We start from the raw sequence: 23,114 nt of genomic DNA, 5'->3' as shown, positions 1-23,114 counted from the left end.
GCGACGGAGGAAGCCCACAATTCTTCATGACAACCCAAACCTGATGCTGGGGCTTTTCCTGAGAGAGGAACCATGAGGCACGTGCATCTTATCAGGAGAGAAATGAATCATCTTTGTGGGTGGCAGGTGAGCCTGGAGCTGGCTGGCAGCACAGCTGAGGCTTCTCTGGAAATGCAAAGGGGATGCAAGTTGAGGTCAGTGGCGAAGGCTGGAGGGAGCTGAACTGTTCCAAGAAAGTGAAAGGGAAATTGCTGGTGGAGAGGCCTGGGGATGGGGTGAGCAAGAGGGTGGCCGGTGGCAGAGCTGATGGAAATGGGAATCAAAAGAGTCCAGCATCACTGGTTTGTGGGGCTGTGATGCAAACCCCCTCCCACTTCCATAATCCTTCTGGAAGGTCGGGAGACCTTGAGCAGCATGGTTTTGAAACCGAGAACGACCCTGTGGGGCTTCTGGGCATGGAAGTCTTTCTGTCCCGTTTCTTGTTTGTGGGGAATAGACCCCAGCCTTCATGACCTTCCCTGAGTTCCAAAGGGCAGATTCGAACAGTTGCTAATCAAGGGAGGAACAGCCAAGAAACCACCTGAGGCAAGATTAAAGGGACCAGAGAAGCTCATCAAGATTAGGAGACGCACTACCTGAGACAAGATTAAGGGAGTGCAAGCCCTGCACACACCCTAATGTTGTCAGCAGCCCCACCCTTGAACTATTGCTATAAAACTCATCAAATCCTCCTGGGTTGAGACACACAATTTTGAGAGGCACGAGCCTGCTGTGTCCCCCTTTTCCTGGCAAAGCAATAAAGCTATTTTTTTCTACTTCACCCAAAACTCTGTCTCCAAGATTCGATTTGGCACCAGTGCACAGAGGCTGAGATTTCAGCATCAGTTTCTGGGGCTGAGTTCCACGTGGACTTGGCAGAAGTAGAGGGAGGGGAAGGGTGTGGGGAGGACATGAGGGGTGTAGAGAGTGGATGAGGGTGCAGTCAGGGTCAGGTGTGACTGTGGAACTATATGCCCAGGATGGTGCAGACATTGGGGAAGCACGTGGAACGGGCCTTGACCAACATTTAGGTTATAGCAACTTTTGTCATATGGCAGCGTGTCCACAGCTCTGCTCACTATCAGCTTCATGAGGGCAGGACCCAGGTTGGGCTCACTCACCCTGCATCCCCAGCCTCCAGCCCTCCAAGAACCGCAGGCAGGTTTGGGCAGCCTTTCTGTTTTTCCAGCTTCCTACATGCAGATGTAGGCAATAATAATCCACTTCGCCCCGTGCCTTGCTCTAACCCCTTCCCATGCACCATCTCGTTTACCCCCACCCACCCCCGTGGTTCTCTCCATTTCACAGATCTGGACACTGAGGCCCAGAGAGGTGAAGGAACGCCCCCAGGCTTACACAGGGAGTGGTCAATCTTAACCCCGGCAGGCTGACACCAAGCCGGAGCCCTTCCTCACTTTCTAGCTTCCCTTCCCTGCGGCTAATCCCGCTGGGCAGTGGGTTTTGTTCTTAAAACCGGTGAAGAGTCCTCCCCTGCCCTCCTGTTTGATGCCGGTCTCCCTCCCTAGAACGTAAGGTACGCGAAGGCAGGACTGTCCCGCTCTGATTCATCGCTGTGTTCCCTGGTACCTGCCAAGGGAGGCATTCACGAGCAGAATTCATGAACACATGAAGGGAAAAGTGACTAGACATTTGCTCCTCAAACCAGCTTTCCTGAGAGTCTCGCCCCAGCCCCTGATGGCCATCCAGCTGTCCTGAGTCTTGGCTGGTGGCCTTGGGCACGTTGTAACTGCTTCTTCTCAAGCTGCAGATGAGCTGAGTTGTTGAGCCCCTGCAGCCCAGGGCTGTCCAGCCAGCACGGAATGGAAAGGTTCATAAGAGCCTCTGCGGCTGCTGGCATGGCCATGAGTCACTTCTAATTGAGCACAGCTCAACAGGGAGTGGGGTGGTGATGCTGCTGGGATTAGAAATGAGAAATAAACACCTGGGCCTGGCTCTCACCCCAGCTCTCAGACTCGAGTCCTGGCGCTCTACCACTTACATGCTGTGTGACCTTGGGCTAGTCACTTCCCCTCTCTGAGCCTCAGTTCCCCATCTGCCACATAGGAGTGATGAGCCCTCCCTCCAGCGGGATAGAGTGTAAGGGAGCACTCCCTGCCTGATGCATCTGGCTCCCACGCCAGCGCCTTGCTAAAATTCTCGCAGCAAGCCAATCCTGTTGCAAAGTCCTGTAGGCCCTTTTCATAAAATTCTTACGGGTGCGTGACCTCTGGGTCAAGTTGGATGCTGCGGCACACACCCTCCTTGACATCGCCTGGTGTTCCTTCTTCCTTCCCAGCTGCTCCTACTCAGTCTGTTCCCTTAAACGTTGGTGTGATCAGGGGTCTGAAGCTGGAGGAGCAGTGAGGAGGGAGGTGGGAGAGACACACAGGGGCTAGATTGAGTAAGGCTTTGAAAACCAGATCCAAGCCCCAAGACTATGAGGATGGAGGGGGAGGTGCAGGAGAGTTTTAAACTGGGAAGCAACACACTTGGATAGATTTGCACTTTAAGGAGGCCATTTTGGCTTCAAAGTGGTGCACAGGTAGATCAGAGAAAGGCTGGCAGGGAATCTGAGACGTTCTTGGCACGAGAATAACGTGTGAAGGTCCAGGAGAGGTGCCAACAGAGAGCATGGCCAGAAGAACCAAAAACCCAAAGAAGCTTTCTGCGGCCCCAGTTCAAAGAGGGATCCAAGCAAGCAGGGGGGATGAGGCTGAGACAGAGGGAAGGGGGCAGGGCACAACCTTTAAAAGAATGACAAGAGCCACTGAGGATACAACATAAACTGGTTAGAACCAATTAGGCCCACGATGGCAGAAGATTTGACTTCCAGTGGACCTTGAGCCTCATTGTACGCTGATTACATTAGCGTATGATAAATGACACACCCACAGGCACCATGACAGCTCCAAGGCCAACCATAAAAGGCCAAAAAGTGGGTGGTGGCCCAATTCCTGGAAAACCCTGTCCCCTTCCCCCGAAATGGTTGGAATAATCCTCTCACTTATTAGCCTATGAAATTACCCAGCCCATAAAAACTAACCACCCCATATTTTGGGGTCTGTCGCCTTCTGAGGTGGCCCACACTCTGTCTATGGAGTGTGTATCTCCCTAAATAAACCAGCTTTCCCACTTAGTTCTCAGGGCAGAACTACCTGCTTGTATCCCTCACAGGCATCCTATGTGAATAAATCTACTTCTTGCCTATTACTTTGCCTCTTGCTGAATTCCTTCTGCGCTGAGACATAAAGAACCCGAGCTTCAGTAAGTCCTGACACCAGGTGAGTGATTCTACCTTAAAGACCGTGGGTTTGAGTCCCAGCCCATGGATTCAAGTCCCAATCTGAGTTTTGGCTGGATTCGAATCCCATCTAAGGTGCGATTGGGTTCGTGTCCCAATCTGAGACCAGGTGTGTAGTTTCAGGAGCTTCAAGGGAAGAAGGAATAGAGGGTTGTTTGTTAGTGGGAGGGATTTGCTTAAACACTGATGGGGAGAGGAAGGACAATTGAGGCTACAGGAGGGGGCCGGGGTTGGGGGAGAATGAATGGCCATCCCACCACTAACTGCCCATGGCATCTTGGACCATTTCCTCATCTACAGAGTGGAAGTAATAAAGTAAGAAGATAGGGCTATGGGGTCCCCAGAGAAAGAGAATCAGGCATGGCTTTCTTGACATGAGAACCCATTTTGACCTAAGCCATTTTGTGATCTAAGCCTGGCCACGATTCTTGCCCTTGAACAGGTCCCAGTCATCAATGATCTTAAGGGGACAAAAGAAGACAGGAACAGAGAAAAGGCAGTCAAACAATAGAGCAGTGATAAAGCAGAGTCCTAGTGCCTCCTCAAGGGCTATACATCACAATCTGATACAGTCCTTGAGTTCTGCAGGAACTAAGGCCCCCACCCAGGTGGAGGATGGAATGATGAGGTTGACCCTCCTGACTTCAGTCAACTAAGGCTTGGACTCTGTCGACCTTGGGCCCAATTCTATGCTGAATTCTCCTCTGCTCAAGCCCCTTCATGAATATGCATGTACCTTTAGCTTAAAACCTCCCCAATTTTGCTGTTGGGGAGGCACTGCTTTGGGAAAGATCCCTGATGTTCTCCTTGCTTGCTGCAAGTAATAATAAATCCTTCCTTCTCCTGATCTTTGACTTGGTTGTGTCTGTTGGCTCAACACCCACCAAGAGGCAAACCCAGTTTTCGGGTACCAGTAATAGGATCTGCCTTGTGGGGTTGATGTGAAGAACAGAAAAGAAAATGTGCGTTCATGTTCAGTGGACAGCGATAGGCTTTCGATAAATGTTTCTCCACTTATCATGGTGTCCCCTCCCAACCAACTTCCAAAAGGAGTAAGTCTGGGGGTGTGGGACCCCGAGGCCTGCAAGGTTTCCCAGCTTTGCAGGCAGCCCTGGTGATCTGGGAGCATCTTGAATAATTACTTTCTTCTGCTCTTCTGTGAAAACCTCAATAAATGGTGTGGTTTTTGGCTTTAAAAAATCAATAGGAATGGTAGGACCATAAGTTAGATGTTCCCCAGAGCTCAGTGGGTGTACTAGAGGCAGGATTTTTATGAGGGTTTTGATTTTTTTTGGCTTGTTGGAGCAGTGAGTGACTGCTGTCTAATTGGTCTGAGGTCAGGCCTTCCAGACACACGTTTTCCACCAGGAAGGGAGTGTGGCGGGTCCTTTGCAGCCTGAGTTTTTATTGTAAGGGTGGGAAGAATCTGCATAGCCAGGTTAAATAGTGTCACCCTGAAACCGAGCAGGACCCCATGGGGCTCCTGGGCATGGAAGCCTTTCTGTCTCCTGTTTCTTGTTTGTTGGGAATAGACCCCAGCCTCCATGACCTTCCCTGAGTTCCAAAGGGCAGATTTGAACAGTTGCTAATCAGGGAAGGGAGGGGACGCAGAGACAGGGAAGGAGCAGTGAAGAAACAATAGTGCAGCCTTGGAGAAGGGTCCTGGTTCTGCCTCAAGGGATACACATAAAAATATCTTTGAGCTCTTTACAGAACTAAAACCCCCAATAAATGGAAGATGTTGTCATTCTTTATTCCAGAGAAGACCACCTGAGGCCAGATTAAAGGAACCAGAGAAGCTTATCAAGAGATTACCTGAGGGGCTTCCCTGGTGGCGCAGTGGTTGAGAATCTGCCTGCCAATGCAGGGGACACGGGTTCGAGCCCTGGGTCTGGGAAGCATCCCACATGCCGCGGAGCAACTAGGCCCGTGAGCCACAATTACTGAGCCTGCGTGTCTGGAGCCTGTGCTCCACAACAAGAGAGGCCGCGATGGTGAGAGGCCCGCGCACCGCGATGAAGAGTGGTCCCCACTTGCCACAACTGGAGAAAGCCCTCGCACAGAAACGAAGACCCAACACAGCCATAAAATAAAAATAAATAAATAAATAAATAAATATTTAAAAAAAAAAAAAAAAGAGAGATTACCTGAGACCAGATTAAAGGAGTGCAGGCCCTGCACACACACTAATTTTATCAGCAACCCTACCCTAAACCATTGCTCTAAAACTCCTTACCAAATTCTCCTGGGTTGGGACACACAGTTTTTAAGGGCAGGAGCCCACAGCATCCCCCTTTGCCTGGCAAAGCAATAAAACTATTCTTTTCTACTTTACCTAAAACTCTCTCTCCGAGATCTGATTCAGCACCAGTGCCTAGAGGCCGAGTTTTCGGCACCACTCCTGCCCCCAAATTCATGTCTACTTGCCATCTCAGAATGTGACCTTATTTGCAAACAGGATCTTTGCAGAAGTTGTTACATAAGAATCAAGATCTGTCATCCCAGATTTAGGGTGGGTCCTAAATCCAATGACTGGTGTCCTTATAAAGAGAGGACCAGAGACACAGACAGAGGAGACCACGTGAAGATGGAGGTAGAGATTAGAGCAATAAAGGATTGCCAGGGGCCGCCAGGAGCTGGAAGAGGCAAGGAAGTATTCTTCCCTAGAGCCTTCAGAGGGAGCACTGCCCTGAGGACACTGACTTCTAGCCTCCAGAACTGTGAGAGGATCAATTTCTGTTGTTTAAAGTATATGCTGGTTGAGGGAATATGTTATGGAAGCCCTAGGAAGCTCATGCAGCCTGGCTTCATGCTTGGTCTAGGGCGGTGCCCTCTGAGGCCAGATGGTGGCACTGGCAGTGGCCTGAGGGAGCCTCTTCAGCTTCATAAGGGCAGGAAGTGTTGTGTGGGCCAAAGCTTGGACTGAAGCAGAAGCACATCAGTGACAGAGCGGGAGTGGCTGATGGTGCACTGCCCACCAGGAGGGGCCATCAAACTCAGAGGTATTTTGTGTCAACTCCAAAGCTGCTGTGACTAGAGAGACCTTCAGGTTAACTTTAGATGCACAAATATTTTTTTAAAATGTGACCCATTTAAATTAGAACCTTACTTCTAAGAGTTTGTCTTAAGGAAAAATCAGAAATTCAGATGAAGATTTATCCCCCTGGATGTTTATCCTGACATTACTTATAATACTGAAACACTAGAAACTGAAAAACTAGAAACAGCTTAATTGTCCAACACTGAGGGACTGGTTAGATAAATTACGGTATATCCACAAGATGGATTACTAGGCAGCCATTGTAAATATTAATGAAGAGTGTTTAATGTTTACAAAGAGCTTTTAATGATGTGGCAGAACGATAGTGATACTATGATAAGTGGAAAAAGAAAACTGTTCTAGAACGGTACAATAGGATGCCAATCATGAAAAAAAATTCATAAAAAAAGACAGAGAGGAATATGCCAAAATGTCAGAGTGACTGGAGGAATGATGGGAGTTAAAAAAACAAAAACACTTCTTTATACGTTCTGTACTTTTTAAATGATTAACTATGTACACGGGTTACTTCTATAGTCAAGAAAAAAGTAAAAACTTTAAAAATGCTGTGTACATGGTTTCCATTTTTATTTTCTCTGATGGATGATTGCACATCAGCAAATCTTGAGTTATGCTAACTACTTAGGCCGGTCACGACACACACACACGTACAGAGAGGTCACATGGGCTGTGCCGGGCTGGCTGTAGCAAATGTACATCAAGTTACACAGGTGGAATTGTTAGGCTGGTTAAAATACACCACCGAATGATGGGACACGGTTGGGTCAGGCCGCCTCTCCTGCCTGCCATTGTTGTTTGCGGAGGTCTGTGTGTTAGGCTGGTGAGTGGCGTCCTGCTGGCACTCCGTCCATCCGGTGGCCCCCGGGGGTGGAGAGTGCCTGGGTCAGCATCTGCTCTGGGTCCCTTCTCATCTGCCCTTGCCTCGAGTTGGAGCTCCCAGCTCTCTGCTACCTCTCCCAAGTACTAGGTGTGCTCCAGCCGGGGCCCCATCCCCACTCTGCTCCACACACCTGGGACAGACGTTGCAAGGGAAGGAAGAGCCAAGAGCGAACGGACACACTCCTGATACAAGCCGTGCCCAGACACAGGAGGGGAGGAAGCGGGAGATGTGACCACGACACCACACACAAGCTCAGTCTTTACAGATGGGCCCTCTGTGTCTCCAGACACGTGGGCTGTGTGGAGCCCTCCAGGGCACAGCCCCTGGGAGAGGACAGATCGGGGGTGGAGCCGTTTGGGGCAGCCTGACAGCAGAACTAGGAGGGTGGATGGGGGATGTGTCCAACATGGTGCTAGACTGTTGAAAAGTCACGACTATACACACCTGGGGATCATGCCCCCTCCCAGTTCATTCACATGGTGGGTTAGATACAGCTAGATAGAAATGGAGATATACTTTTTCGAGGGAGGACCTTTCCTGGTGGTTGGATAAACAGTGAGACAGACTCCTGGGTTCGGCATGCTCTGGGGAGGGCCATGCGACGGTGAGGGACTCCCTATTGCTACACTCTGTACAGGGCGGCCGGGCCCGCCCGCCGCACCCACGGCCCCTGGCGGCAGTCATGGGCTTGCCTTCAATCCCTTCCGCCTTGGAGAGCTCTTGGGCCCCGGTGAAATGGGGGCTATGAAGACAAGAGGGTGGGAGGGGGGTCCCCGTGACCCCGGGGGCACCCCATGTGGGGGCTACATGATATTGCACTGGGTGGCCCCGCAGCAATCCTTGATGAGCGCCAGCCCCGTCTTGGCTACCGTGGGCTTGCTAGGTGGGGGCTCGGCTTTCTTTTCTGCTCGGGAGCCTGCAGCAAGGTAGGAGAGCAGAGGCAGAGAGGGGAAACAGGAGAGAGAGAGAGGTGAGGTGAGGAGAGCCCTGATCATCTGCAGCCCCAGTTCCATCCCAACCCTGGCCAGGCCTTGCTTCAATGTCACAGATCAGGTGGTGTGGAGAGCTGGCATGCATTTTATATGGTCCTGGTGACTGTTCCCACCTCCCTGTAGGCCCACTGGCTTTCAGTCCTTGGCTTCCAACTATATAGCTTTTAGCCCTTCTCCTATTCTGTTCTCCTCACCATTGTATCTGCCAACCCCAGCACAGAGTCTGGCATTCAAGAAGTATTTGGTGAGTGGATGACAGAAATTTTGTTTAAGTCACTTTAATCTGAGGCCCCATATCTTTCAATTCTGGAAAATACACATTATCTCTTCAGATACCCTCACCTGTCATTCTCTGTTCTCTCTCCTTTTGGAATGTCTATTAAATGTAAGTTGGACCTTATTATTCTAACCTCCATGTTTCATAACTTCTTTTCCGTATTTCCTATCTCTTTGTCTCTTGGTGCTGCATTCTGGGTAATTTCCTCAGCTCTGTCTTCCAATTATATGAATCCTCCCTTCAGCTATGTCTCTGTGTTTAACCCACTGAGTTTTCACTTCAGTGACAATAATTTTTTTAGAAGGCTAATTGTTTGCTAATCTACCTATTCTTTTTTCATAGCATCTTGCTATTTCATTTTGGGTATTATTCCTTCTCATATCTCTTTAATCATTTTAAATATACTTTAGATAGTCTGTTAGTTCTGGTTCATGGGAGGACAGACATCCTCTTTGTTTCATCTACTGACTCCTCTCATGGTGGTTCAATTCTTCATTGGTTTTAAATTTTTATTGAGAGATCATCTTCATGGGGGTTGTTTTTAATCTGTGGGCTGTGTATTATGAGAGCTGAAGGGACTCTGCTAAGGAATTTTGCACTTGCTTTGCTGGGGTCCCAGAGACTTCACTGGTTTTGGATTAATTCTAATGTTTCAACTTGGGATTCCAGCACCAGATGGGTGGTGTATATTTGGACCCCACACTGGGCCTCTTGCATGTGGTGCAGGCTTGGTGTTTTGATTTCTTGCCAGGATTCTTTTTTCTATCCATAATCTTACATAGAAGGCAGGTTTCCTTGCTCCTTCTCCACAGTGTTCGGTGGAGTTTTTCTAGTTTGCCTTTCATGGAAGAGACAGTCCATTGAGGATGCTGGATTTAGGCAGGGACCATGTGGCTTATGATTTTAAGGGCCTGCAGAAGGGACCAGGACCCTTCTATTTCTTTATTCCTTCAAACTGTACTACAGTGTTCTCATGGGATGTTAATGGATAGTCAGGGAAAACTGGGTTTGCTGCTTCAGTTGATAGTGGCAGCTTTTGGGTTGTGTCTTCCTAGCAAGATTTTCTGTCCCTTTTCTTCTGATAACAGCTCATGTCTCTGTGGCTACAGGAGTGGGCATGTGACACAGATCTAGCCAATCACAACTTCTGAGCCTCTTGGTGAGAGTGATGGGCCTAGGAGGTGGGAACATGATCCAAGAAAGGCCAATCAGAATCTTATATATTTAGATACCAGGAGAGAATCACTGGTGTTCCCTTGCTGCTACTAAGTTATGGTTCTAGAGTTCTGGCCCCAGGGAGAAGGCCTGTGTAGTAGGAGAAAATGAAGCTAACATGCAAAGAGGTGCCAAGATGATAAATGGAAGGAAAGCAAGGGTTCTAACAGTGTCCAGTCCCTGAAGCCCTGGTTCCCACTGCTCTTTTTCCAGCAAATCTTCTTTTTTGCTAGGGCCAGTTTGAATTGGGCATCCATTTCTTATAACTCAAAGTGTGGTCTCATTGGGCCAACAAAGAGAAGGCAGTTCCTAGACAGCAGGACCCATTATCACTTTAATATGCTAATGGATATTGGAAGCCTACAAAGACAGGGTCAAATACACAGCATCTCCTAAACTTATTTCACACAGAACCCTTTTTGCTCTGAGTATCTTGTGAGGCTAATATTCTGAGAAGTAAACTTCTGGTTCCATTCCTCCAGTGACTCCAACTCCAATGGAGGCCAAAGCTCCATGGCCCTCAGTCCTCACCTTCTTGCCTCAGTGGCCACCCAACTCCTTCAATGAAGTGCACCAAACCATATGATTAGAGAGTGACAGCTGCTGCCAGAACTAGCTGCATAGTTTGCAGAACCCAGTGCAAAATGAAAATGCAGGGCCCCCTGTTCGAAAAGTCTTAAGAATTCCAAGACAGCAATAGCAGGGCACTAAAGCAAGCATAGTGCCCTTCTAGGCGTGAGGCCCTGGGAAACTGCACAGGTTTCTCACCCATGAAGCTGGCCCTGCCTGCTGCCATCTTGGGCTCAAGTTTGATCTGTAGAAATCATTTTGTTGTGCCCCCCCTCAGTTTCAAGATCTCTTTTAAATTTCCTTTTCTCCTGGATGGGGGGAGGAGAAGGAATAACGTATGCACTCACTGGCTGGAGATTTGGTTACTTTGTCTAGAGGTTTTAACTTGATTCTCAGAAAATCGGCCATTTCCTTGTCTTCTTCTTGCTCCCTGTGTAGACAGATGTGTAAAGACAAGAAGAAAGTACAGTAAGCTAGGAGAGCATCAAGGAACTGATGAAATGAGGCAAGAGTGTGGGATCACGTATCAGACTTTGTGGATGGTGCATGCGTATTGCTGTGTGTTATGTGTGGTGGTGCATGCGTGTTGCTGTGTGTTATGTGTGGTGGTGCATGCGTGTTGCTGTGTGTTATGTGTGGGTGGTGCATGCGTGTTGCTGTGTGTTATGTGTGGATGGTGCATGCGTGTTGCTGTGTGTTATGTGTGGTGGTGCATGTATGTTGCTGTGTGTTATGTGTGGGTGGTGCATGCGTGTTGCTGTGTGTTATGTGTGGTGGTGCATGCGTGTTGCTGTGTGTTATGTGTGGGTGGTGCATGCGTGTTGCTGTGTGTTATGTGTGGATGGTACATGTGTATTGTGTGTTATATGTGGGTGGTGTGCATATGTTGTTATGTGTGTGTATAGTGTGTGTGTGTTTTGTTTGATGAATCTACTCTGAAGCAGAGACACATATCAGTGATGTAGTAAATGGCTACTCCCGCTAGTGTGAGACCCCAGGGCAGAGGCAGGGATGTTACAGGACCCAGCCTCCCTGCTGGAGTTTTAGTGAGTTGGGCAGCCCCTCTCCTGACCCTGCACCTTTAAGTTACCCTAGACAAAGGTACGTGGCAGGTCTCAGAGGGCAAGTCACCTCAGCTCTTCCAAGGGTCACCAGGAGCAAAGTCAACAGTCCAAGCCTGGTTGAGTTGGGCAAGGTGCATCCTAGGGGCCTCGGAGGACTCAGGAGGACACAGAGAATTAAAAGGAAGTTGCCCTCTGGTTTGGAAGAGGCCCTCTGAGCCTCTCCCCTGTGGACGACTCCAAAGGCCTTGCTCCAGCACAAAAACATTCAAGAATCAACATTCACATCTTTCCCGTGCCCTGGCCCCCTGGGGAGCCTCCAGGTGCACCATGGCTCCAGGGCCCATGGTTGTCCAGATCCAGGTGGTAAGTGCATCTGCAAATAGGAGACCCTGAAGGCTAGGAAGGGGCATCAGAGCCATCCAGGAGAGGGGAAGGGAAAGAACAAAGCTGGGAAGTGGGCAGGCAAGGAAGCAAGTCAGTACCAGGGGCAGAGTTTCTGTAGAAACCAATGGAAGTTTCTGGAAAAGTTGACTTGATGAGCTGGGAGAAAGCTCAGTGAAAAGAATGTGCAGGAAGCTCTGCCGTGTGTTATGTGATGTAATTCCTCCCTAGTTACCTCCTCAAATAACATTCACTTAAGATCCACGGGCCTTTGCAAAACATTTTGGAGCTGGATTTGAGTTTCTCTTGATTGTGAAGTGGGTCCTCAGGCCAGAGGGCCAGGATTCATTTGGATCCAGTGTTTGGGGAGCGTTTGCCCAGGCCATGCCTGTTGCAAAGCTGTGAGTCCTGGGAGCAGGTGATGGGTTTTGGAAGGAAACTGAGTTGTGCTCTAACAGCCCCAGTCCTGTGCTCAGGGGACATACCGCCCACTTACCTTAGCCGCTCAACCTCTGCATCGTCCACCAGGAAGTCCCTCTTCTGCACCAGTTTGTGGATCTTCTGGATTAGCTCGTCCTCTCTCTGCTTCTGCAACTTGGTTTTTTCTTTTTCTGGGAAGAATAAAACATTAGCAAAGACAGTTTGAGTGTAGCTGTTGAAAGCACTTGAGTCCGAGGGGCCAGGGTTGGAATCCTGGCTCTACCATTTAACTTGCTGGATGAACTTGGAGAAGCAACTTGACCTCTTCAAGCTTCTGTTTCCTCCTCTGTAAAATACACAGTGAGGCTTGAATGCGAGACTGTGGTGATGTTAGTAAATGACTTCGCGTAGAGCTGGCCCGTGGTGTGTGCTCAGTAAATGCTGCTGCTGCTGCCAGGGGGTCGGGCAGAAGGCAGAGGGGAGGAGGGTACAGGCCGGGTGCAGGAGGGAATTACTCTATAGCGAGGCTCAACCAATCTGTCAGAAGGAAAGCACCCATGCTTTCCCATCCTGTTCCAAATACCAAGGGCTAGAGCGCCATAGAGGGAACAAAAGAACGAGGGCTGGACACGAGGACTGAGAAAACTAGGAGGGCAGAAACTTTTTCAGAAGATCAAAATCATGGGGCAGCTTGTCCATCTGCCTGCTGGAACTGGCACTGACCATTTCCTCTAGATCTGGGGGCAGAACCAGAGGCAAGGAGAATATAATATTTGGGTTAGAGAGAAAATCGGTTTCTTTCATTAATCAGAAGGGGAGTGAGGAAGTGGAGTGGAATTGCTAGCGGCCCCTGGATTCCTGCTCATCGCTGCGCTGACGATGGTAGCATCATTCCTCTCGAGGTGGGTCCCGAAATCTGATTCTGCAAATCACTCGTCACTACCACAGAGCCTCCCTGCCCTCTGCAGGCCAGTTAACCACAGCGCCCTTGGACCTGGGGAGTGATGTCACTGTCCTCTCCAAGTTACCAGCGACAGCCCTCCAATATTCCCCTGTCCTCCGCCAGGCCCCAGATCTAAGCCAGAGTCACACAGCAACTGGCAGGGCCCCCAGGAACCCATAAACCTCCCTCTCCAAGTTATTCATCCCCGTTTTCTATCTCTTGACAGTTCAGGCATCCCCCAGCCTCCCCAGATACTCAGCTGCAGCTCTCTGCTCATGCAGCCCTTCCCAGCAACTCACGGGAGAAGCCACCTACTCAAAGGGGTCTGTGCTAGCTTACAAACCAGTTACTGACCTAAGTCTCCACGCCACCAGCCAATGCTGTTCACCTGCTTTCGCCTGTAACATACCCTTTCTGCCAGCATCTCTCACCTACCTCCAGGTACCACCCACCTGTCTCCAGGTACTACCTACCTACCTTAAGCCCCGCCTACCTACCTGCAGGCCCCACCCACCTACCTGTAGGCATCACCCACTTACCTGCAGGTATCACATACCTGCCTGCAAGCATCACTCACCTGCTTCCAGGCACCACCCACCTATCTAGGGACACACTTTTTTTTTGCCACCATCACCCACCTACTTGCCAACTTTATCCCCTGCTGGCATCACACACCTGATTCCTCGCATCTTCACGTGCTTGCCGATGTGACCCTCCAACTTGCTTCTCATCTATCTCCTCCAGCACATTTCCTTAGCCCAGGCCACCATCAGCTCTCCCTGGACCATGCCATGGCCTCCTAACTGGTTTCCCTGGCCTGTAGACCCTATCACAACTGTGAGCCCTTGCCATAGAATCAGACAGTCCTGGCTTAATGCCCCAGCTCCTCCCCTTCCTAGCTGTGTGACTCTGGGCACATTCCTCAACCTCTCTGAGCATCCAGTTTCTCAACACAGATAATCATAAAGTTGTTGCAAGTTTTAAGAGAGAGAAATCAAGTAAAACACTAGGCTCACAGCCTGGTGGATAGTAAGGGTTCATGAACAGTCAGCTGCGACTATTATAGGCTATTATTTTACATCGTCACTGTTGTTTTAATGATTAAGTGCCCTCTAGGTTAAATATTTACCAAACGAGGTACAAAAGAAATAAACACTTATTTAATGAAGGAAAAGCAAGTCTCATAGCGTAAGTGTGCAAAATGTAAGTGCTTAATAAATTGTAGCAATTATCATTGTATCTGTATTACCGCGAGCTTTACATTTTTATTTAATCTGGTTTCTCAGCCTTGGTGCTATTGACATTTGAGACTAGATCATTCTCTGTCATGGGGACTGTCCTGTGCACTGTAGGATATTGGGTATCATCCCTGGCCTCTACCCACTAGATGCTGGTAGCAGCCCCCTCTCCTAGTTGTGACAACCAAGCCTGTCTCCAGACACGGCCCATGTCTCCTGGGAGGCCCAACTCACCGCTGCTTGAGAACCACTATTAATTCTTTCCAACAACCCTATGAGGGAGACACTATTTTTATGTCCAAGGGGAGGGTATCATGGCCTCTACAGCCAGGTCTAAGCATCCCCAGCCCTGAGGGGGCGGTGGTGGCAGTGGAGGTGAGGTGAGGCATCTTGGCTTGTTCTTGAGAAGCCCTGAAGGCGGGGAGGGCTCCAGGTGTTCTCTCTCATCACAGTCTGGTAAATTATTTTCTGACCCCGGCTGGAGAAACATGATTTTCTTGGCCATTTGATGTTCTCTTTACTCAATATTTTTATTGATAAATTGCTGGGAGCATCATTTTTTTCCCCCCTAAACTCAGCTAAATCCATCTAGAAACCTGGCACTGGCCCAAGGAATGCACAGAAAGGCTCTTAACAAGGAGTCAGAGGAGGAGGTGGGGAGAGGTGAGCAGGGCAGGCAGGAGAGGAAAGGGAACTTTAATACCTGAATTTCTGCACAGAAGTGATTGGAAAGATGCAGTCTCCTGGCAGAATCAATGGAGCTGCCGTTGAGGACCTGGGCTCTGTTGCTAAGTGGCCCTATGACCTTGTGTGCTTCCCAGCGGGACAGTTGATGGCATTTCAAGCAGAACTTGTCCTTCAGGGGGGCTGTCCCCTCCATGCAGGGTTAGCGTTCCTGGCTTCCGCCCATTGAGTGTCAGTACTGATCTCATCTTTATTTAAACTTTTGGTATTTTTTTCTTTGCATGAATTTTGGTATTTTAAATATTGCATGAAAATATGATTACTGAATTTTTCATGTTCCAGCTGAGCGCCTTGTTCTCCTACCCTACTCCCAGTCCTGGTCAGTCATGCAGCCCAGACACTGTGTCAACCAAAGACTCCCACCCCCAGCCATTTCCCACCCATTTCCCACCCATTTCCTACCCATGCTCTAGAGGCTGCCACGGCCCCCAGTGGAGCCCCTGTGGCCTGAGGAGGCCTTGGCTGGCCTGGTGGCCACACACTCGTGTCTCCTTTGTCTCAGTGGCACCCAAGTGTCCTGCTGAGCCAGCAGTGGGCTCTGGGAATCCTTCCTCTCAAGAGGGAGACGTCAGTCCATGTCGGGCCCATCATAGTCCCCTGGGAAGTTGAAAATTGGGACACAGAGGCCCGAGAGTTGGGCTCTTGTGTGGGAAAATCATGGAAGGGAGATGAGGTTGTAACCGAGCTGCATCCTGTGGGGCCTTCCTGGGACAGACCCCTCCCCCATATCCTCTGCTGTAGCTCTTCTCTGAAGTCCCTAGATAACAGTATCTGATGCACATTTCCTGAGTTGTTTTACAGATGCTAAAACCCCCACCAAATGGAAGATGTTAACTACTTGATGACTGCGAGCACATAGCCCCCAGGCCTCCTGGAGCCTGAGGATTCATAATGCTAACCGCCCCCTCCTCCCTGTGTGACACCGCCCTGTTGCCTCACCATCCACCAATCGGAGAACTGTGCATGAGCTGATCACATACCCTGGGATGCCCCTCCCTCACCTGGCCTTTAAAAATGCTTTGCTGAAGCCCATGAAGGAGTTCAGGCGCTTTGAGCACTAGCTGTCCTGGACTCCTTGTTTGGCCCTGCTATAAACGCTGCACTTTCCTTCACCACGACCCGGTGTCAGCACATTGGCTTTACAGCCTGCGGGCAAGCAGACCCAGGTTGGGTTTGGTAACAAAGTGGCCTTGCTTGGCTCATGTGCTATAGAGGAAGAAAATGGAACATGCTCCAAAATGGAGAGTAAGAGTGAGAGACAGAGAGAGAGAGAGAGAGAGGGAGAGAGAAAGAGAGAGCAAGGGCCAAAGAACATTCCACAGCTTTCCTGCTTTCCTGTTTTTGGTTCTCGACTCTTGTGAGTTGGGCTGAGCTTCCTGCCTGTTTGAGAATAAATAGTATGCCCTTGCCACCCCTAATTTCATTTGGAAATATGCTATTTGGGAATAGGGTCTTTGTGGATGCAGTTTTAGTTAAGATGAGGTCATACTCATTGGGTCAGCCCTTAATCCAATGACTGGTGTCCTTATAAGAAGAGGAGATGACACACAGAGAAACACAAAGAGAGGAAGGCCACACAAAGACAGAGGCAGAGACTGGAATAAGGCAGCTACAAGCCAAGGAACAAGGACTGATGGGAATCACCAGAAGCTGGAAGAGTAAAAGAGGGATTCTCTATTCCAGCCTTTGGAGGGAGCACGGTCCTGCTGACACTTTGATTTCGGACTTCTGGCTTCTCTCAAAGAATAAAGTTCTGTTGTTTTACGACACTAAGTTTGTGGGAATTTGTCAGGGCAGCCCTAGCAAACTAATACAATAGTGCCCGCAGGCTCCAGGAGTCTCCGCAGTCCTTCAGTAACTGCCCGTTTTGTGTTTACATAAGCTTCGATGGGTTTTTGTATCTTTCAACTAAATGATCCCTCGGAGGAGTATAAAATGAGAGACTTGGCCCAGCGGCTCTCAGCCCTGACTGCCCATCACAACCATGTGAGAAGCTTGTAAACATGACCAACGCCAGAGCCCCACCCTAATCAAATGGAAGTTTCTAGTGGGTAGTGTCTGGACTTGGCTATTTCCCCCCCTCCTCATTCTATTTTTTTCTGGCCACACTGCAGGGCTTGCGGGATCTTAGTTCCCTGACCAGGGATTGAAACTTGGGCCATGGCAGTGAAAGCGCTGAGTCCTGACCACTGAGTAGAAATGTGTTCAGTTAATGATAATAATAATAATAATAATAGTAATAATAATAATGGCACTTATTTATTACGCACTCACTATACGATGGGAACTGTGTTAAGTACTTTACATGTGTCACCCCTCGGTCAGTCTCACAACAATCCTTTGAGGTAGATAGCATGATTGTCCCAGTTTACAGACGAAGAAACTGAGTTATAGTGAAGTACCTTGCCCAAGGTCACATCATTAATAAGTGACAGATCTAGGTTTGACTCCAAAGTCAGAGCTCATAACCACCATACTCTACCTGTTCCCAAACAGGATAATAAGAGTAATCATTGCTAATATTTACTGGACTCTTTGGACCAGCTATCAAGCTAAGCACGTGGCTTGTGTTGTTTCATTTTTCGCAGTGAGATTTATACCCAACGAGTTAGGTACTATTACTATTCCTACCCCATTTTCAGAGGAAGAGAAGTTGAGTCTCAGAGAGATAATGTGACTTGCCCAAGGTCGAGGAGGTGGTCAGAATTAGGACTTGAACCCAGGTCTGCCCGATGCAGAGTTTGAACCACATGATCAGGGAGCAAGCACTGCGTTGCAAGAATGAGGCTGCATTAGGGCCTTCCAGACGGGGGCTCCGAGCAGCTGGTTCATGAGGTGGGGGTCCCCCATGGTTACCTGGGATGGCGACCAAGTTCTGCAGCTCCTGCTTCAAGTCCATGATGTCGTTGCAGAGCTGGATGTCATCCATCCTGGGGAAAGAGGACAGCGCACAACAGCTGGTTACATCAACAGAACGTTCTACACCCTGAGCACCACCCTGGTTTCAACAAAGAGGGCTAATGGGGAAGTTTTGTCCTCTGTAAAGCCCACACATGCTCTTTAGAAGTTTTACACCAAAAGTAAAAAAAAACAACAAAACAAACTGCCCTTTATCCCATGACTTAGAAATGATCAATCACAGTTAATAACACCTTGATAGAGTTCCTTCCAGTCTTCCCATGCCTGGCTTTTGTTGGCATACGTGAGTGACTTCATGCTGTGGGTTCAGTGTTTTCCTTTTTCAGCTATGTGAAAAGCTTTTAAACATTACAGAAATTCACCACATAGACAGAAAATCTCCCTCTATCCTTTAGAGAAAACCATTGTCATTGGTTTGTTATCTGTTCCTCCAGATTGAAAAAAATGTTTATGCTTATACTACCAAAGATGACACCATCATTCATGCACAAAAAACGTTTTGCAATTTGCTTTTTTTAACTTAATGATATGTCTTGGGCATCTTTCCATGTCAGGATATGCACATCTCATTTTTAATGACTATATAGTATTCTATTATATCGATCTACAGCGATTTATTTAACCATTCCTCCCATTCATAGGTATTAGACTTATTTCCAGATATATTCTAGGATAGATTCCTAGAAATAAAGGAATTCCTAGCTAAGTCAATTCCCAGAAATGCAACTGGAGGGTTAAGTGACATGAACATTTTAATAGGAATTTCCAAACTGTCCTCCAGAGGGACCATGCATGACATTCCCACCAACAGTGTGAAAGGAAGCTCACCCCTATAATCTCAGCAATTGGGTTGCATATACAATTTTGCATTATGTATTTCATGTGTGTGTGTTGCAATATTAACTCATCTTACTGTAAACAACATTTGTAATGGCTGCCTGGAATTTCACCAAGTAGATTTATCAGAGCTGTTTTAATTATGCCCTTTTTTTGTGTGTGTGCCACACTGCACGGCTGTAGGATCTTAGTTCCCTCACCAGGGATCAAACCCTGGCCCTGGCAGTGAGAGCACCAAGTGCTACTGGACTCCCAGGGAATTCCCTATGCCTTTATCTTGATTACTTAGGTGGGCTTTTTGAGTTGTTTGTTCGTGTTATTTTAGCCGCGTTAGGATGAACATGGATTCACCTAAGGCTTTTCTTTCGTGTTGGATTATTTGGGGTGGGGGCTACTGATTTTCAGAAGTAGAACCACTGAGTACAAAGGGTATGACATGTCTATGGCCATTGAGACATATTTCCAAATAGCTTCCCCATGGGGTGTGTGTGTGCCTTCATTCTGCATGTCTTTATTGAGCATTTACTACGTTCACCAATGACATAGGCTCCAAGGATGCACCAGCTCCCCTGCCCTCATGAGCTGAAATTTAATCAGGAGAGACAGAGGGTGAACACAAATACAACAGAACGTCAGATGCTCCAAAGAGTGAAGCAGGTGAGGGGATGGAGTGGACCACTTTGGACACATCAACTTTCTGTCCCAGGAAGAGATGGAGGAAAGCATGAATATTCTCAAAAGGCTCAAGTGAGTCTGCACAGCAAGTAGGGGCAGGACCAGGACCAGAAATCGATTTGTCTGAATCCACTGATCTTTCTGCCTCCTTCCTTGGCATCTTCACCAAGAACCTGATCTCCATTCAGAAGTGCCATCCACAGACCAGCTTGGGGCCCCCTGCCCTGCCCGTGTGACCCCCAGCATCCCAGCTTTCAGGACGAGTGGCAGTAATGTCTCGCTTCAGCCTGCATCTCCTGCTCCTGTTGCCAGAGGCAGGCACTCCAAGCGCTTGTCAAACCCTGCCCTGGAATGTCCTAGCAGGTGGCAGCTGCCACAAATGAGCTTGGGGGCTTTGCCACAAGGGTACAAGCTGTTCCCCTGGGTTCCTATCTGCGATCCTTCAACCGGAGGTGCTCCAGAATCCTTTTCCACATCTAGCGTGGAGATGAGGCTCCAACAGTGGTTCTTAAGGAGGATGATTTTGGTCCCTGGGGGCATTTGGCAACGTCTGGAGGCATATTTGTTGTTACCACTGGGTATGTGGGGGGATTGCTCCTGGCATCTAGTGGGTAGAGTCCAGGGATATTACAAAACATCCTACAATGCACAGGGCAGCCCGCCTCAGTAGAGAATTACCTGGTTCAAAATGCCAATCATGATGAAGTCGAGAAATCTTGGGTTATAACCACAGAATTGACACAGGTACCTGATAGATACTTTTTGAAAGATGAGAGAAGGAAAGATGATGAAAGAACAAAAGAGTGACAGGTAATGTTAGAAGCAAGAGTACTGGCACCAAACATCTCTAGTTCAAAGGGGCTGTGTGCCAGAAATTCTTGTCTGAGTCTAACTTTCCTCATCTTTGAAATAGGAATTACAATAGTACAGCTTTCTAGGATTATTATGCATGTCAGGCACTGAGCACGTGTCTGGGACATACACAGTACAATGCTCAGTAAATCATATCTGTTGCTATTATTAGCCGTTAGAAAGAGGCAGGGGGGAAAAGAAAGAGAAAATGACGCTGGATAAGCAGGGTATTTGAACAAATCGAGCTAACGTTCAACCTTAAAACAACTTTTAAAAATTATATTCCTCTCTATAAAATTTTTAAAATAAAATTCTTATCTGATTGCAGAACAGATTCCTGATCATCGTAGAAATTTTGGAAAATACAAACGAGTACGAAGAAGGAACCTAAGATTACACATAACCTTGATCCATGTGCACCAGAGGCCACTGTTCCACTCCGAGTGTTTGGGTGAATTTCACGCCAGTCTTCTTCCTACATGTAACCCAGGTGTGGCGGGCTTGCCCTGGGGGGCCTTCACCCTTTGTCCATCTCGAAACTGCACTTAGCATGTTTCGAGTCCTCCCAAGCACATCCAAATTCACCCCACATTAACAAACAAGGTGAAATTCTTGTGACGCTCTCACAGAGAGGCATGCGTCAGAACCCCATTAAGATTCCTAGTAGATAGCACTGTTGTTTTCCTCAGATTTTTCTCTTGTCGCCAGCTTTCCATCTCTTCTCTTTCTCTCTCTTCCTCTTCCACACGCCTCGTGGTCCTCGGATCTGTCACCTACAAATTGGCACTTGCCATCTACCTCTACAAGGATTAAATTACGAGCCGCTCCAGCTGCTGACCTTCGACACCCCCTGAAAGGAGTTCAGGGTAGAGATCAGAAACGAAGCACTCTGTGCTCTGGGAAAAACTGGCAGAACAGGTCTTCAGATAGTCAGATATTTTCAGGAGATGATTTTATGAGCCCAATCTTGCATCTCCTCATATCTAGAAAAGCACTAAAATCCTTCATGGTGACGTCTGCTCGTGACTAGCAGTAACTTTCACGAGACTAGCAGAAACCTTCTGCAAAAAATATGTGCTTGACTGCATGTACTCCCCCTTCACCAAAATCATGTATATACTGACCTTCCCCGCTACCTCTTTGGAGCAGTTTCTCAGAGCTATCTGAAATGCTGTCTCCCAGGCCATAGTCCTCATTTTGCCCCCAATAAATCTTAACTCACAACTCTCACCTCTCACCCACACCTGTTTCCTCAGATGTAGGATGAGGGGTTTCAAGGATCCTGGGAGCCTTGTTCTGCTAGCATTTAGAGGTGATAACTTGCTTTAGACCCTGCCGGACCTGAGTGCGGAAGTCAGTTCCACCGCTGACTGGCTGTACGACTTGGGTGAGTCCTTTCACTGCTTGCATTGGTCTCAGTGCTCTCACTGTTGAAAAGGAACCATTCCTTTGTCCTGGGGTTGTATGAGAATGAAATAACCTTATCTGTGTAGAGCAGGCAGCCCTATGCTTAGCACAAACATAGTAGGTGCAAAGGAAAGGCTACTTCTGTCCACCCTTCTGCCCTGGGTAAGGAGGTGAGCGGCTAGGCTGCCAGCTGGCAGACACTCCTGAAGACTCTTAGCCAACATTCGTGCACCAAAGAATGAAATCTCACTTTCTGTGCTACTTCAATTTCCTCCAACCTAATGGCACTGAGATGGTGAGTGTGTGCGTTTGTTTGGTGTTCTTGGATTAATGAGCTTAAACGCTGTCCCTGGGGGAGAATAAGTGTTGAGACATCTCCAGGGAGACCCTGGGCTCAGTCATCTCTCAGCACCACGCTGGGGACCAAGCGACCAGAGAGATACCTGCCACACGGGCTCAGGTGACACATCCATGAAAGGGACACCTTTATGACACGTCACAGAAGGCCTGTTTTCTCCCCGTGGCACATTTATGGTCTGCGTGTTAACTGGCTTCTCCCTTGACTGTAATCAGACCCTCATCCGGGAGGGGACACTGTTCCTAAAAGAATGTCACCTCCCTCAAGCATGGATTACTCTTCTCTCCCCCAGGTTTTTCTAGATCATCTCTGTTTGGATTCAGAAAAATTACTAATACTGAAAAACTCATCAAGTGGAACTCTTGGGGTTTGTGCCCTTTTCTGTGTGTATGCTGCATGTCAATTACAAGTTTCCCTGAAAAAATTACCAACAATATTTTTTGCTTTTGTTTTAGACCTAAAAGGGTACTTTTGGTCTTTTAAAAATTATACACATATTGAAGACAGCCTCCCTGTAAAAATGTCAAACAACACAGAAGTATAGTAGTAGCTGGCATTTATTAATGTTTTCATACTATGCGCGCCAGATTCTGGGCTAAGCATTTTATAAAAATCACCTCAATTAACTCTCACAGCAACCCTATCAGGTGAGTATTATCATATCATCCCTTGGATGGTGTTAGGAACTTGCTCAAGGCCACAGAGTAAGTAATAGGAACTTGAACCCAGGCAGTCTGACCTCTCAGGTGGGAATGTTAGAGAACTCTTGACCGATACCACCAGCCTTGGCCAGGCCTCGCTTGCCTGAGTTTTCTCACAGCAGGAGGTCCCAATAAGGAACATGGTGCTGCCACCCAAATCTAACGGGAGAATTTGGGAGGGGCCAGAAGAGGGAGGAGACAACCAACTTCCCAGAGTCCTTTGCGCTGGAATCCATCTTG

At 48.3% G+C, this 23,114-nt stretch overlaps 1 protein-coding gene across 5 annotated transcripts in view; it reads right to left on the bottom strand.

Annotated features, from left to right (window-relative positions):
• Window positions 1–18: 18 nt before the first annotated feature.
• Window positions 19–23,114, bottom strand: part of LOC309613672 (bMERB domain-containing protein 1-like) — a 168,492-nt gene continuing 145,396 nt past the window's right edge. For 3 of the 5 annotated variants that reach the window (XM_082360766.1, XM_082360768.1, XM_082360769.1), the window contains 5 exons: window positions 17,982–18,055; window positions 12,277–12,391; window positions 10,683–10,765; window positions 5,488–8,197; window positions 19–5,155 (listed from right to left, as the gene is read on the bottom strand). In XM_082360766.1, the coding sequence (XP_082216892.1) occupies window positions 8,085–8,197; window positions 10,683–10,765; window positions 12,277–12,391; window positions 17,982–18,055 (385 nt within the window). In that variant the 3' untranslated portion in view covers window positions 19–5,155; window positions 5,488–8,084. Of the gene's footprint in view, window positions 5,156–5,469; window positions 8,198–10,682; window positions 10,766–12,276; window positions 12,392–17,981; window positions 18,056–23,114 lie in introns of those variants that run through there. The other 2 variants (XM_082360767.1, XM_082360770.1) reach the window with 2 other exon arrangements.

This window comes from Balaenoptera borealis, assembly GCF_965194805.1.
Source record: "Balaenoptera borealis genome assembly, chromosome: 16".
Taxonomy (NCBI): domain Eukaryota; kingdom Metazoa; phylum Chordata; class Mammalia; order Artiodactyla; family Balaenopteridae; genus Balaenoptera; species Balaenoptera borealis.
Note: the sequence above shows the minus strand (reverse complement) of the source record. Positions and strands in the feature narration are given on the sequence as shown.